At 40.6% G+C, this 17,756-nt stretch overlaps 1 protein-coding gene across 2 annotated transcripts in view; it reads right to left on the bottom strand.

Annotated features, from left to right (window-relative positions):
- The window catches only part of LOC130199818 (copine-9-like), a 76,040-nt gene that overhangs the window by 39,037 nt on the left and 19,247 nt on the right, over positions 1-17,756 (bottom strand). The window contains exons 3-5 of one of the 2 annotated variants that reach the window (XM_056423616.1): positions 12,793-12,839; positions 6,910-7,013; positions 5,249-5,327 (exon numbers count right to left, since the gene is read on the bottom strand). In XM_056423616.1, the coding sequence (XP_056279591.1) occupies positions 5,249-5,327; positions 6,910-7,013; positions 12,793-12,839 (230 nt within the window). The remainder of the gene's footprint in view (positions 1-5,248; positions 5,328-6,909; positions 7,014-12,792; positions 12,840-17,756) is intronic. The other variant, XM_056423615.1, reaches the window with a different exon arrangement.

Raw genomic sequence — 17,756 nt, 5'->3', positions numbered from 1 at the left:
CCATCATATCTTAACGAGTTTGTAGTACCATATTACCCCACAAGAGAGCGTGTAGTACCATATTACTCCACTAGAGAGCTTGTAGCACCATATTACACCACTAGAGAGAGTGTAGTACCATACTACCCCACTAGAGAGCTTGTAAGTAAGTAAGTAAGTAAATCTTTATTTGTATAGCACCCTTCACAACACGAATGTACAAAGTGCTTCACATCCTTAAAATAGGTAAGATAAAAATAATAAAATAATGAAATAAAATAATAAAATAAAATAAAAAAATAACATCAAACAGATCATTTACGATTTAAAATCAGAACATAGAACACGCACAGGGAGCAACAATTAAAAGGACCAGACGCTGAAAATGTCTATAAATGTCCAAACGCCTGCCTGAACAAAAGAGTCTTTAAATTACTTTTAAACATGCTCTCGGAGGGCAATGATTTCAGGGCCAGGGGGAGAGCATTCCAGAGCCTTGGGGCTACCGCCCCAAAAGCTCGGTCACCTTTGGATTTAAGTCTGGTCCTGGGTATCTGCAGAAGTTCCTGGGTGGATGACCTCAGAGACCGACTAGAGGAGTGTGGTTGAATGAGATCACAGATATAAGCAGGGGCTTGACCGTGGATGGCTCTGTGGGTGACTACTAAAACTTTAAAATTAATCCTGAGATGCACTGGAAGCCAGTGCAGTGTGGCAAGGATGGGGGTGATTTGGCAAGACCTCCTAGACCTGGTGAGCAGCCTGGCAGCGGCATTTTGGACCAGTTTTAATTTATTGACGGATGATTTATTGAGGCAGGTGAACAATGAGTTACAGTAGTCTAGTCTGGATGAAATAAAGGCATGTACAGACATTTCTAGTTCCGCATGGGATATAATGGACCTGAGTTTTGCTATATTTCTTAGGTGGAAGAAACATGAGCGGGTGAGGGATATGACATGTTTTTCTAAAAGCATCGACTGATCAAATATTACACCAAGGTTTCTCAGATGGGTACGTACATTTCCCTTAAGGGACCCCATGTGGTGTGCCACTTTGGACGCGATGTGGTCAGCAGCTATAATTAGCACCTCAGTTTTAGCTGCATTTAATTGGAGGAAATTATTTGCCATCCAACTCTCTATGGCAGATAGACACTCATGGAGTATGCAGAGTTTCTCCAAATTATCCGGTTTGAAAGAAATCTGGAGCTGGATATCATCAGCATAACAGTGGTAAGAAATGTCCTTAAATTTGCTGATCAGGACACCCAGGGGGAGCATGTATAGAGCGAAAAGGATTGGAGCCAGCACGGAACCTTGTGGCACACCACATGGGAGGGGGGAAAGGTCAGACCTAAACGGGCCAACGGCCACCGAGAAACTTCTCTCTTTAAGGTATGAGGCGAACCAATTTAGGACGCTCCCAGATATGCCCACCCACTCCCTGAGCCTGTCCAGCAGGATACGGTGGTCTACCGTGTCAAATGCTGCGCTAAGGTCCAACAGGACCAAAACAGAGCATTTGCCGGAGTCAGAGGACATCATAATGTCATTTGAGACTCTGAGGAGGGCGGTTTCGGTGGAGTGTTTTTTGCGGAAACCAGACTGAAATTTGTCTAAGATGTTATGGTTAGTCAAAAACGTGGTGAGCTGGTTTGCCACAACTTTCTCCAATACCTTCGAGATAAAAGGCAGCTTAGAGATGGGTCGGTAATTTTTTAGTTGGGAGGGGTCCAGATTTGGCTTTTTAAGGAGGGGCTGAACGACCGCCTGCTTAAAAAAAGCTGGGACTACGCCAGAAACTAAAGACCTATTTATAATGATGCCTAAACTGGGGCCAACAACACTGATTACCTCCTTTAGCATGGCAGTAGGGAGAATATCTAGGGGGCTAGAGGAAGATTTCATAGAGTTTACTATGTCTGTTAGCTCCGTCTTCGAGATAATACAGAAACTACTCAAAGAGAAATTTCTGGCTGGGCAGGGAGGGAGGGGAGAGGGAGAGGGGGTAATGTTCGCCCTTATATCTGTAACTTTGTTCACAAAGAATAAAAGAAAACGATTACAGTCTACATTAGAAACAATAGGTACAGATGAGGAAGGGGGGCTAACTAACTTCTTAATGGTACTGAACAATACTCTGGGATTTTGTTTGCTAGAGATGATTAATTTAGAAAAATAAGCAGCCCTAAAGCTCTTAACCAATTCATTAAAATCAGATATGAGCTCTTTAAGGTAGAGGCGGTGTACTTGAAGGTTGGAAGATTTCCAGAGCCTCTCTGTTTTTCGACACTTTCGTCTGAGAATGCGGATGTCATCATTTACCCAAGGGGCGATATTCACAGAGCGGACAGTGCGAGTCACAAAGGGTGCTACGTCATCTAAAATGGCAGTACAATGTGTGTTGAAAGCCAGAACTAAACAGTCTACCATACTACCCCACTAGAGAGCTTGTAGTACCATATTACACCACTAGAGAGAGTGTAGTACCATACTACCCCACTAGAGAGCTTGTAGTACCATATTACTCCACTAGAGAGCTTGTAGTACCATATTACACCACTAGAGAGAGTGTAGTACCATACTACCCCACTAGAGAGCTTGTAGTACCATACTACCCCACTAGAGAGAGTGTAGTACCATACTACCCAACTAGAGAGCTTGTAGTACCATATTACCCCACAAGAGAGCGTGTAGTACCATATTGCTCCACTAGAGAGCTTGTAGTACCATACTACCCCACTAGAGAGCTTGTAGTACCATATTCCCCCACTAGAGAGTTTGTGGTACCATATTACACCACTAGAGAGCTTGTAGTACCATATTGCCCCACTAGAGATCTTGTAGTACCATATTGCCCCACTAGAGATCTTGTAGTACCATATTGCCCCACTAGATATCTTGTAGTACCATATTGCCCCACTAGAGATCTTGTAGTACCGTATTACCCCACTAGAGATCTTGTAGTACCATATTACCCCACTAGAGATCTTGTAGTACCATATTGCCCCACTAGAGATCTTGTAGTACCATGTTGTCCCACTAGAGAGTTTGTAGTACCATATTGCTCCACTAGAGAGCTTGTAGTACCATATTGACCCACTAGAGAGTTTGTAGTACCATATTGACCCACTACAGAGCTTGTAGTACCATATTGACCCACTAGAGAGCTTGTAGTACCATATTACCCCACTAGAGAGCTTGTAGTACCATATTACCCCACTAGAGAGCTTGTAGTACCATATTGACCCACTAGAGAGTTTGTAGTACCATATTGACCCACTACAGAGCTTGTAGTACCATATTGACCCACTAGAGAGCTTGTAGTACCATATTACCCCACTACAGAGCTTGTAGTACCATATTGACCCACTAGAGAGCTTGTAGTACCATATTACCCCACTAGAGAGCTTGTAGTACCATATTGACCCACTACAGAGCTTGTAGTACCATATTGGCCCACTACAGAGCTTGTAGTACCATATTGACCCACTACAGAGCTTGTAGTACCATGTTACCCCACTAGAGAGCTTGTAGTACCATATTACCCCACTACAGAGCTTGTAGTACCATATTACCCCACTAGAGAGCTTGTAGTACCATATTACCCCACTAGAGAGCTTGTAGTACCGTATTACACCACTAGAGAGCTTGTACTACCATGTTGCCCCACTAGAGAGCTTGTACTACCATGTTGCCCCTCTTGAGAGCTTGTAGTACCATATTGACCCACTAGAGAGCTTGTAGTACCATATTACCCCACTAGAGAGCTTGTAGTACCATATTACCCCACTAGAGAGCTTGTAGTACCATGTTGCCCCTCTTGAGAGCTTGTAGTACCATATTGCTCCACTAGAGAGTTTGTAGTACCATATTGACCCACTAGAGAGCTTGTAGTACCATATTGACCCACTAGAGAGCTGCGCTCACTAAATGCGGGGCTACTCTCTAAAGTCTTAAAAAGTAGGATTAAATAGGTTATCAAGCATCAACTTATCAAGAATCAAGAATCATTTGCCGGCGAGGGAAGGGCCGATTACAGTCATTTGTAACTGAGGCATAAAAAATCAGAAGCAATAGTAGCTTGGAAAGTGGAATTGACTGAGAAAACATTGGGCAGATAATTGATGTTCAGGGGCCGAATATGGGTTGTATTACAAGTGGCATGGCACTATTCCTGGCATCTCCCCTGGTACTCGGGCACAATGGTGTTGGAGGTGGAGGGTAATTACTCCCAACCGTAGACTGTATTTAAGAAGAAGAGGAGGAGTGAGGTAGAGACGCTGTCACAGGAAGCCCGCCCTAAGCATACCCTGCTTTATGGTTTATTTGACTCTAAATTGACCATCATTTACAAAATAAAGACTTTAAACTATAGAAATTGAGACCATAACCTGCTTACAATATTTAATGAGGTAATAATTCAAGTGAATTCCATACAATCTGACTTATTTTTTGCAGCTGGAGGAGTTGCCCCCTGCTGGTCAGTAGAAAGAATGCACGTTTGAAGACTATTCCGCCTCACTCGGCAGAACTAAAGGGATTTCAGCTACCCTCAACGAAAACCCATCTTCATCATTAATATACTATCAATGCAACTTTAGTGGCTTATAAAGCTAGAGAAAAGAAACTCATGCAGGTGGGAGTTTGAGGATGGATGGGTAAAACAAACACAGGACTTTCACCTAGGAGACCCCTGTTTGTGTAATGAAAACAAAACGAGAGGGAATTTAGTATGAAAAAGACACTAACTTTGAAATATATGTTCTTCATTTGTTAAATTCCATTGAAATCCCATTAAGAAGGGATTCCTTTATATCCTGGCTGGATGGACTGAGCAAGTAATCACGGCACGTTTTAAACGTCTCGATATTCATATACCTGACTAATGATTTTAGATCAACTTGAAAATTTGCGAGGCTATCCTTTAATTAACGGTGCACTGCATAACGCATCTCTAGGACACCGCAGTGGGCTCAGTCGGTTACAGGTTCCCATTCATTTTCTTTAACTTCTTTTTTCATCATATGAATTCATGAGTTGTTAGCATGGGGGGGAACCAGCTCATTAAAGTACATGGACATTAAACTAATTCCTCTACACATGTCTGTGCCAGGTGTGCCACTCACCTTCTGCTCTCCACAGGAGTTGATTCGGGGGAAGAAAAGAAAAAACAGCTTCGTCACAAGATGGATTTACAATACAGGCCCTTTAAACACCAAATAGATTCATTCATGGCAAATCATCGTCCTTCACTGTAGATGAGCGTAGAGTGACGCTGGAGACGTTGAATGAACTGTGCTTACGTGTTTGGAGATGTTGCAGCTTCTCGAGTCCACGTTGTAGCTGCAGGGAAACAAATAGTGAGACAAGACGGTAAGATTGGAAGAAGTTGAGACGTTTGCATTTCAAGAGATGATGTGAGTCAGAACCGTCTTCTTCCGGAAGCAAGAATTCTTTAAAGTCAAAACTCTATATTGTAGCGATTGCTCGCCAACTATATTGCAGTTACTACTAGCAGTAATGCTATATTACCTCAACGTGAGAATCCGTATGTTTTTGTAAGTATTTCAAAGTTATGGCAGCGGTTGTTTACACAATCTGAGTTTGGCCGAATAATGCTTCAGTTCAAACGTCGCCTACCGCAAGGAATTGTGGGGCGGAACGATCTACGATCCTTTCGTAAAAGGAAGATCCAGTGTTTCCTATGCTAAAGGAGATAATGAAGGAAGCATTGAAGCACCTTTCCTTAGCATTTAGAGAAGTCAAACAGCTCTTATCATGGCGGCAAGTTTCAAAACCTCAGAGTCATTTCACTGAATTAGGAACCTTCCGGAGCGAAAAGGACTATTCCACCCTAAAATATAATCCTGAGTATGCTCTTTGGAGAGACCGCTGCAGAGTCAAATAATAAACTCTATCTAGCTGGTGATCGATATTGTTTTCCTATGATGGTGAAGGTATGACCTACCCTACTCTGCCTCTGATTGGCTTCAGCCACATTTACACCAAATCAGGCGTTGTGGCGATTAGGGCACGGCGTGGATATCTCTTAACGGGCGTTATTAATGTCAGTTTACGTTTTTAGTTCCCTCACGTAATACACACATGGTTACGTTTGGCCACTACAGCGTGATGTTGCTTTTCTACAAAATGTTTACTGTTTCCATACATTTTGAAAACACTAGAGTAAGGTTGGAATTGTGTAACATATAGATATCACTAAAATAATTTTCTGAAATGTTATGTATTTTGTGGCGAATTTAGGAGAAATCTATCACTAAGTTTGGATGTGTTCTTCTAGTTATGGAGGTAAAATAGCACAAAATCTCAAAATTGGGAAATAATGTTTTGGGCATCAAAAGAACCAAGAATAAAAGAAAATGTGAAAGTCTCTTGAAGGTCTCCTGATTTTTTTCATTTGATTGAAAATAGAAAAATTACCCGGCAAAGCGGCGGGGGTTTAAATTATGTACACAACACCAGTACAATAATGTCATCACAAACAATGTTCTGGTTCCATTTCCAGACCCCACTGAGCAATAAAAACACTTGTCAGAGCCTTGATTACTTGATTATTGCTCCAGAGGTCTTTAAGTGATCTCTCCCTGCTTTTGATTAGGGATAACAGACACTTATTTAATCAGTTGGGCAATCAGGCAACCTTGGCAAGTGACATATTTTTCAAAAGAAATCTCCTCTCCTGATTGGATATCCCAGCATTTGTTCTAATCTGGTGATTAGACCCATCACTTAACCTGATCAGGCAAAATTTGCTTTCAACCAAACTGAAGACCTTATTCAGAGAGAGAAATTATTCAAATGCAATCACAGGCGTTGCTATTTTCCTGTGATTGCTATGAATCCAGAGCACAGCTGAATGTACCTAAATTGAAATGGAGCGGAGAAACGCTGTAAGACTACTTACACATCAAACCGTAGATTTTGTTTCTCCTCGAAGAAGAAATCCAGAACGAACTTCCGGACGAAATCCGGATTCCGAGTGTTATCGATGACCTCCGTCCTGCCAAACTACAACAGCAGAGTGATTATTGGTGGTAATAACAGCTTTAATTCACAAGTCCATGCGTGTTATTAAGCTCCCATCAAGAAGGAGACGCCAGAGAAAGAAGTGAATCAAACGAATGAGGTTCAGCAGAAACCCGTATTACCATCGGACCCTTTCGGGATTTTGAATCTCTGAATATGAATCTCCTTTCGCAAGCCTACTGTCTCACTGTACCGCACCTCATCGAGCTATGTGTAACTCCTTTTGTGCCCGGAGAAATCCGAAAGCTCAGTTGTAGCCTTGTTTGGCCCAGCTCCACACCTTCAAGTCAACAGGGTCTGGCCTCCCTCCAGGTACCTGACAATCACACCGGTAATCCCCCCCGCTCGCCGTTGGATCGGCGGCCTCACCTTTCGCGGCCGGCCTCGACAGCGCCGTGTAATGAGCTATTGATCTTGGCACTGATTCAATACCTCGACTCACTTCTTTAGTGCCCAGCGCACATAATCCGAGCCATCAACTGCGTCCCCGGAGCCAGGGCCTTACCGAGGCCGTGCAAGGGGCGCCGAGTGGACCGCAGAGCCGCCTGGGCGTATCGACCCGGCGGGGAGGATCCGATGATATTTTTCTCTTAGTGATTCTCTTTCCGGGGCTCGGGACCTTTTGGTTTTTGTAATCCCACTCAGGCATGATTGGTTGAATAGGCGCTGGGGCATATGTGAAGGTTGAGGAATTACTTAGTAACTGGGGGGGGGGGGGGGGGTAGCAGATCAGCTGGGAAGGCAATCATTGGATCGGCAAAGGCTATATACATCTGTCTATCAAATGAGTCTGTTAGAGCCGTGGATTTCTTTCAACTACCTCTAATCTAACTTTTGATTTGCTGGTCTTCAGTTTACCTTCTGAGGAATGTGTATTTCAATAACAATGGAAGCCGTGCAGGAAAGAAGGATTTGTGATTTAAGTGTTATCCCCCATTGTGCACAGTCATTATGTGTTGACTTGTAAAAGACTTTCATTCTTTGTGTTGGGGTAAATGAAATGGAATGGAATCCATGCAGACCACAGTCCAACTGTTCCTGAGGGGAACTGCCGGTCTGGATGTGTTGTACAGTCCTATAATGTCAATGATGCATGGTTTAGTAATGAGATAGTCCGATGTTTGGATCTAGGAGCCCGCTGACATGGGGACTGTTTGTGAACTTCTGAGCTAACAGTCAACATGCTAGTTAGCCAGCTAACAGCTCCCGCCTATTTTCTTTCTTGAATGATGTCATGTACACTCTAAAAAGCCCAACTTCAAATGTGTTGTCCTAACACATTTTTTTAAGTTGAGTCAACAAATGCCTTTGAAAAAAGTTGAACTAACTCAAAATGTCAATTTCATTAATAAAGAGTGGAATCCACTTAAATTGTTAAGTTGAGAAAACTTAATATAGTGGTTTGGGCATCTGCTGAGGTAACTAAGGCCACTGCGCATGTATGTCAGTAAACACACACACACACACATATATATATATATATATATATACAAATACATATATAAATACATATATATATGTAAATACTAGGGCTGTGAAACGATTAAAAATTTTAATCGGGTTAATCACAGGTTTTTGTGGATTAATCATGATTAATCACATATTACCGATATTCTCGGTATATTTTGTGAGAACATAGAGATTTATGACAAGACGGATTTATACATTTATACATTCTTCTATACAATGGTGCTGCAACTCAGCAGTTATTTAGCAGTTTTATTCCATATGGAACATTAATACATCTTCATCCTAAACAGAATGTTTAACCCTCCTGTTGCCTTTCGGGTCAATTTGACCCCATTCAATGTTTAATGTCGGTGTTCTTTGGGGTCAATTTGACCCCAGGCTGTTTTTCACTGTGAAATACATATAAGAAATACATATAAGAAATATCAACTTTTTTATTCATTTAAAGGGCTATTTAGGTAGTCAACAAACAAACATAAAGTACCTCACACTTAAACTTGGGAAGCAATATTAATTCTAATAATTTTCTGGAGGTTTTAATTGCTGGGGTCAAATTGACCCCGAGGGTAAAATATGTTAGTAAATGTAAAGGTAACAGGAGGGTTAAACAGAGCATTTTTCTCTTGTTTGTCAACCATTAACTCCACCATGACACAATCTAAAGGCCTCTAGTCTTCCTCTAGCAGCTGCTGAGGCAAACTGACTGTGTGGGTTTTCTTCATGAACTGGGCCGTGATGAAAGGGACGGCGGGGACACCGCTGCAAAGCTGAAACCTCACCGACCCGGACAGGTGGACAGATTGACAAGTGACTTTTTTTTGCTCGGTCCCGATGCGCGCGCACGGAGCTCTGTGGCGCGCGAGACGGAGTTCGATAAGTGTTAACGCAACGCGAAGAGACAGAATGACATGCTGCTGTGGAGATACGATCAACAACAGACGTTTAGTTTAATAAAAGAACAAAGACGTGCTCTAGAGAACATGTCAGGGGGCGGGCCAATCTCTTTAATGTCATGCGATCTACCGACACTACGCCGCGATCGACTGGCAGGTCGCGATCGACGTGTTGAGACCCTGATCTACAGGAAGTAAAAGTCGTAACAAGGTTTCCGCACGAGAACCTGCGGAAGGATCATTACCGATGAACAGACCGTCTGCATGAGAGCGGACAGAGTTCAGATTGAAGTGGTGGATTGGAAGCTCATTTTGCAAGTGACTTTTTTTCGTCCCGATGTGCGCGCACACGCCAGCATCCGAGCTCTGCGGCGCGCGAGACGGAGATCGGAGTCGTGTTAACGCGACACTAGAGACATAATGACATGCTGCTTGTTAGAGACGACCAACAACAGACGGATTGGAAGCTCATTCTGCGCATGCGTTAAAAAAAATAACTAGTTAAACCTGTAATTGAATTAACTGAGTTAACGCGTTATTTTTCACAGCACTAGTAAATACATATATATACTACTTTAATCTTATATTTTAAATAATAAAATAATATGAAAATATTTTCTTTAGCCCCTGTTTAAAATACATTGGTTTTTGATACCATTGTTTGTTTATTATATTTAGATATGGATTAGATTTGGAAGGATATTGTCCATTGTTTAATGGCAGATTTGCTCCAGTTCAGGTTTTTGTCACTTATTGAATTAAAGGGAGCCTGTACTGTGAGAGCAAATGTTTCCCTGTATTTTGCTCAATTTATTTATTTAATTTAACAGACTATGAAGATTGAAATACTATAATTCTAATGTGTAGGAGGTGACTCTTGTATGAAAGTGCTATATTTTAGTTTTTTAAATCTGCATAAAAATGTCTTTTGACTTTTAAATTGTATTGTAACAGAATGGGAAGAAAGAAAATGAAAATTTAAAAGAGGCGGTGAATATTTATTATAGTCTCTGTATGCTTGTTTTTGTGTAGAATACAGACTAGGAGGAATCTTACGTGAAAGGAGTTGAACTGGGAATACTGCAGAGTGGGTGGAGCGGGGGTGTGGTTAAGGGAACGGTGTCTGATTGTCATCAGCTGGACTGATTGGTAATCAGATTGGTAATCAGTCCAGCTGATGACGATCTGTGTTGGTTATCTGAGTCTGTCTCCATAAAGGAGCTGGACAGACAGGAGATGAGAGGAGCGTGGAGAGCAGAGACACAGTCAGCTGTCGGAATAAACCTTATTACCGAATATCCCTCTGGCTACTTGTTGCTTATTGGTGCTTTAGGGGGGGGGGAACCTACTCGTGACGGCTACACACGTGTCACAAACATGTTCCAAAGCTTGTTTCAAGGCCTTGATTTTGGATTCACAAAACAGAATCTTTTCTTTATGCAGCCATTTTGATTTTTAAGGATGTTGACCCTCTGCTGTCTATGTTCAAGTGTTGACACCTGGAATTCATATAGTTATGCAAACAAATGTTTAGTTATTGTTAATAAACATTTTGTGTTTGAAGAAGTTTGTTTTCTTTAACTGTTGACTTTTCCAAAGAAAACGGTGTACATTTTTTATTAATTTAAATGAAGGCAATGTTGCAAAGAATGTTGAGTGTACTCAAATAATGGGCAGTGAAATTTAGTAACAAAACATTTTAAGTTAAAAGTAAGTTCTCTCAAACAAAACATTTTAAGTTAAAAGTAAGTTCTCTCAACAAAACATTTTAAGTTAAAAGTAAGTTCTCTCAACAAAACATTTCTCAACAAAAAATGTTAAGTGCTGTTGATGTATGTTTTTAATCTACAAGAACACACAATTTAAAGTTTCTCCAATTTAATATTTTAAGTGTTCTGAACTTAAGTACATGAGTAGATGTAACTATCAAATGCAATATTTTAAGTAGTGTTAACTTAAATACATAAGTACGTCTGAATAGTAATGTTACGTTTGACAAACTTAAGATATCACTTTGAGTGAACTTCTTATCATAAGTTGACACAACACATTAGCCCTTAGTTGAGTGAACTCAAAAAGGCTTTGCAGCTGGTTGCCTCACTTTTTTAAGTTGACTCAAATTTTTTTTTTTAGAGTGTAGTGTCAAAACCACTCGACAAGTACAAGTACAGGTCCATGATATTTCCAATATGAGTGTCTAAGTTTTTGAGTGGAGATTCATATCCATTGGCTAGAAAGAACTCATATATATTGCTTAGGAAGAACTCATATCTATTGTTAAGAATAACTCATATCTATTGCTAGGTGAACTCATATCTACTGCTAGGTGAACTCATATCTATTGGCGAGGTGAACTCATATCTATTGCTAGGATGTAATCTCCTGTGATCAGGACATGATTTAGTGCTCAGCCTGGCGCTGCAGGGAGAGCCATAACAAAAACATAAAACAACAATAACTTCCCACACACCACAAAAAAGAAAGAAAGAACTGCTGCACAATGGAAGATGGTCTGGCTGGAGACTTCCTGTTGGGATACAGCGAGTTGTGATTGATTTCCTTTTAATGCAAACACACGATTTGTCCCCTCAAAGGACAACATTTAATTTACAATAGGTAGCGTATTGCCACGATACAAAAGAAACCTTCTGAACATTCGAGCACAATTATCCGAGATGTTTACTCGGCTGATTGCCGTGAGATTCACGTCGTGTTTCTTTTGACAAAGCCCCTCCAGGAGGAATAAAAAGTCGTGAGGCGTCCTGACGTGAGGGGATCAGCGGCGACAAAGCTGCGAATTTGCAAATGAGTAAATACGGCGACTAAAGACGGAATGTCGTCGGCAGATAACACGAGACGGGAAATGAGGATAGAGATGATGAGGAAACCTGTGCGACTAAAAAAGAAAGGGTAAAAAAGGGAAGACATTCAAAGATGCGGGACTGAATGTAAAGTCACCTTTCCTCATTAATAAAGAAAAGGAAAGAAAGAAGTCGTGAGGAGCAGACGATGCATATTTAATGAGGCCGGGGGAAAAAAGAAAAGCAATGGTATTAATTCCGTTTGTCAAGCATCGGAAAGTTGAATTAATGAGATCCCTCCTTCATTCATTTATTCCTTAACCTTTACTATCAATTCATCAGTTTAAGTCAAGTGTAACACAGTTTTTTAAGAGAGTGGTAACAAGCGAGGAATTTGACGATTAAAATGTTCTACAATGTGTTCTCAGGTTCGCAGTGAGTTGCCCCCCCCCCCCCCCCCCCATCTTCTCTTATACCTGACTGAGGGTAACTAGCGTCAAGGACAATTCTTGGTGTCCTTAATTTAGCATTCTTAAAAATAAAAACACACACATGCAGTACACATATTATTATTATTATATTGATTGCTCAACTCACCTCCCTCCATTCTTTGGTTCCCACGGCCTGCAGATATAACACGACCACTAGACGGAAGAAGAAGAAGAAGAAGGAAAAAAGGGGGGAACCGTGAGGAGGATAGAGAGAAAAAATGAAAGAAATGAAGACAACATTCAATGTTGGAGGTTGGCCTGATGGTTGGTACATGTTTGCACCGGCAGCACCTGACAGGTATCAAAACACTCGGGGAAGACAATCAATCAACGTCGGTTTTCATTGGAGCTATCGAAGCTCACGGAAAAGTCAAGGATGAGAAAACAAAAGACTCTTATAGACGCTGGTGGCAACGTCAGTTCATGGTGCGTGTAACCACGGCGACGCCACGCTGAGCGGGTTTCACCGATTTCTTAAGAGTTACGGACACATGAGCCCGTCGATGGCGGTGTCCAATCAGAACACACCGACGCGGTGCAGTCAGAAATAACCTTTTGTAGGACTTTAACAGAAAGTCAATATCTCAACCGTTGGATTGACAGAATTTATTTTTACAGACATTCACTGTCAAAACAAAATCTAGGCAACAATAGACGACATTTTGTGTGTGTAATATCTGTAAAAATGATTCAAGAAAAACATATATATATATAAAAATATTTATATGTAATATCTGTAAAAAGGATTCACAAATATTTATATATAAATATATATACACACACATATATATATATACACAATAGACTAAATGTTGTGTGTGTAATATCTGGAAAAATGATTCAAGAAAAACATATATACAGGACTGTCTCAGAAAATTAGAATATTGTGATGAAGTTCTTTATTTTCTGTAATGCAATTAAAAAAACAAATGTCATGCATTCTGGATTCATTACAAATCAACTGAAATATTGCAAGCCTCTTATTCTGATTTATTGCTGATTATGGCTTACAGCTTAAGAAAACTCAAATATCCTATCTCTAAATATTAGAATATCATGAAAAAGTATACTAGTAGGGTATTAAACAAATCACTTGAATTGTCTAATTAACTCGAAACACCTGCAAGGGTTTCCTGAGCCTTGACAAACACTCAGCTGTTATACATCTTTTTTTTTACTTGGTCTGAGGAAATATTAAAATTTTATGAGATAGGATTTGAGTTTTCTTAAGCTGTTGTAAGCCATAATCAGCAATATTAAAAGAATAAAAGGCTTGCAATATTTCAGTTGATTTGTAATGAATCCAGAATGCATGACATTTTGTTTTTAATTGCATTACAGAAAATAAAGAACTTTATCACAATATTCTAATTTTCTGAGACAGTCCTGTATATATATATATATTAAAAATGTTTGGATGTAATATCTGTAAAAAAAATAGATATATCTATATATGTATTTGAATACTTTTTACAGATTTTACACACACAATTTTGTTTTTAAGGCTTACATCAAGAAGCATATGACGAGAATGGTAGCTATAGCGCCACGGTAGCTAGCGAGTGTTGTGATGTAGTTCACTGAGAGGTGTCACACAAAAACGAAAAAGACTTGCAGGAGGAGGGTGGCGCACCTCCTCCCTCCTCCACCCTAGGCACCTCTCGTCAGTCTGCTCATCTTTCATCATCGGGTTACAGTAACTTCCTCCCCTCCACCTGTCTGGACTCCAGGGGGATTCTCCCTGCTCAGACATCAGCATCACTCCCCCTCGTTTCTCCTCATTCAGGACGGAGTTTGCACTATTCAAATGCAACTGTAATATCTTATTGTTAAACTCCATAATAAAGTCGTCTGTAAAGAGATCCGGCGGCCCCTGACTCGTCATTACTCGTGCTCCACCGTCGACAGGCTGTGGTTTGTTCACCGTACATTTCTTTAAAAAGAAATATACAACGACATAAATAGGCTGTGCAATTACAACCAACACATTCATCACGTTGTCCTGTTTGGATACATAAGCAAACAAACAACACTCCCCGAAGCCTCTTGCGGGACATGTTGATAATTGTCCGAGTCTCGCCGTACGGGCGCCATCAGCCTCCGTGACGTTCTGGACGTTAGCGCTAACGAACTTCAGACCGTCAGACAATTAAAAATCGTGTTTTCCCTCCTAATGAGGCGAGAGAACAGAGCAGCCATCCTGTCTTCAGAGGAAAAACAATCTGCTCTCTGTTGGATTGTTAACCAACCCGCATACAGAGCTGCTCGAAAGGGAATTACAAGTGAATCAGTTCAGGAGCAACATGTTCGCCTTCCGAATAGATCGCAGGGGAGGAAAACAATGAAGGCAAAACACACTCCGAGGATTATATCTGTGAGCCTCAAGGTCACATCCCCGATGTTTCCCCTGCGTCTCTTTAACAGACGTGAAAGTCCGGGTACCTCGATGTTTTCCCCCCCAAGGTTGCAGAGCAACAGCCCGACGGCGGGTGGAGACTAATCCGCCGCGTCGGGGAAACCTGACTGATTGGGTTCCTGATGGGAAGTGACCGAGGGGGGAAGCGCCCGTCTGGTCGGCCACGGAGAGACGACGGAGCGCGAGGCGATTCTCCGTCTCTGTCGGATTCCGACTCCAACCCCCTGCGACAGTCGGGCGCCGAACCAGAGCGACTCTGAACGAGGAGCACTCGGAGTTGAGCTGGAATCACAGTCAGTTCTCACGGGGCTCCAGGAGACAGGAAACAAGAAGTTCAGAAGCACAACGGAAGAAAGAAAATGATGAATCTCCTGCAAACACGAGCAAGGACACTGGGGGTATTTTCTCTTTTTTAACGGTTCCTCCACATCCATTGTATTGTCCCTGTTCCTCTTCAATGCATCTCTTGTATAACTACACACTTCTAACTTTAAGAAAAGAGATGGAGACTTTGTAAAGGGGGCATTGTGGCATGACATGGGCAACAAAAGTCAATATCTCAACCGTTGGATTGACACAATTTATTTTTACGGACATTCACTGTCAAAACAAAATCTAGACAACAATAGACTCAATTTCTTGTGTGTAATATCTGTAAAAATGATTCAAGAAAAACATATATATATATATATATAATGTTTATATGTAATATCTGTAAAAATTATTCAAGAAAAACATATATACAGTTCTTTATCTGTAATGCAATTAAAAAAAAAATGTCATGCATTCTGGATTCATTAGAAATCAACTGAAATATTGCATATATATATCTAAATATTGCTGATTATGGCTTTGTAAGAAACTCAAATATCCTATCTCTAAATATTAGAATATCATGAAATATACTAGTATATTAAACAATAAATCTTTTTTTGAGATAGGATTTTAGAGTTTTCTTATATAATCAGCAATATTAAAAGAATAAAATGTTATTTCAGTTGATTTGTAATGAATCCAGAATGTAAAATGAACTTCACATATATGACAGTCCTGTATATATATATATATATATACACACATTGTGGCATGTGATGGTCAACAATAGCGTGTTATACGTCCGAGTCCACCTTCGGACTCATCGGGCTACGCTGACCGAGCGGACGCGCAACCTGTTAGCGAGGCTGTTTCTTCTTCTTCTTCTTCGACTGGGGGATTTCTGTTAGCCGGCCTCTTGGTTTAATCAGAGGGGAGGAGGCCGACATGGACGTGGACCGCGGTGAGGTGAAACGGAGAGGTGGTAGGAACGAGGGGGTGGGAGGGGGGGATTTAAAGGGCAGGACAGGGGAGGGAGGTGGAAGAAGAATGACAAGAGAAGCTTGGTGCACTCAAAGAAATGACTCATTGGATGAACTCAATTAAATTGTTGGCAGGTTTTTCATCCAATAATTATATGCAACTCCAACTCAAATTTAGCACATCAGTGCAATACAATGTAATTAAGTTAGTCCAACTCATTTGTATCAAATACATCTAAAATAAAATAACGATATTCATAAAATGAAATTAATTTGTGTTTGTCCAACTCAAAATATAAACTAACTAACTAACTAAGAAAATATACAAACTCCACACAGAAAGAACGCCCCGACTGGGAATTGAACCCAGGGACCTCTGGCTTTGAGGCGACAGTGCTAGCCACTACAACACTGTACAGCCCTGAAAGTGTCTTCACCTTGTAAACAACTGATGTTTAGCTGGCGCATGCGCAAAGAGTAGTCCTCAATTAAACACATTTATTTTGAGTTGATATGCACACCATCTAACCTAAATAAATCTAACTAGAACGGGCACTCGGTAGAGCGCATACCTTCGCATATCACAAGATTGGGCATTGAGTTATGAACATGTTGGCATTAGTTGCATGCCAATTGGACAAAAATGTATCGTGCTATGGTAAAAAAAAAGATTTTGACCTTTCCATGACCTTGACCTTGACCTTTGACCAGATTGATCCCAAAATCTAATCAAATGGTCCCCGGATAATAAACAATCATCCCACCAAATTTCATGCGATTCGGTTCAATACTTCTTGAGTTCTGCGAAAGATTTTGACCTGTTCATGACCTTTGACCTTGACCTTTGACCCGATCGATCCCAAAATCTAATCAACTGGTCCCCGGATAATAAACAATCATCCCACCAAATTGCATGCGATTCGGTTCAATACTTTTTGAGTTTTGCGAATAACACGCATACAAATAAATAAATAAATAAATACACGGCGATCAAAACATAACCTTCCGGCATTTTCAATGCGAAGGTAATAAATGAAAGAATTCATACATTTTGTGTTCCACCCATTAAATATAAATATCTACTTTTGTAATTGATTTATTTAAATGTATCAAACAATATTTAAATGTGTCACCTCGAAGAAGGGCTTGAATCGTTATTGTGAGTGTAACCTAAATAAATCTAATAAATGAAAGTATTCATACATTTTGTGTTGCACCCATTCAAAATAAATATCTTCGTTTTGTAATTGATTTGTTTAAATGTATCAAACAATATTTAAATGTGTCACCTCTAAGAAGGGCTTGAATCGGTTTTTTGAGTGTGGATGACAGATGGAATATGATGAGGGCCATAGAAGA

Source organism: Pseudoliparis swirei, chromosome 9, assembly GCF_029220125.1.
Source record: "Pseudoliparis swirei isolate HS2019 ecotype Mariana Trench chromosome 9, NWPU_hadal_v1, whole genome shotgun sequence".
NCBI classification, from domain to species: domain Eukaryota; kingdom Metazoa; phylum Chordata; class Actinopteri; order Perciformes; family Liparidae; genus Pseudoliparis; species Pseudoliparis swirei.
Note: the sequence above shows the minus strand (reverse complement) of the source record. Positions and strands in the feature narration are given on the sequence as shown.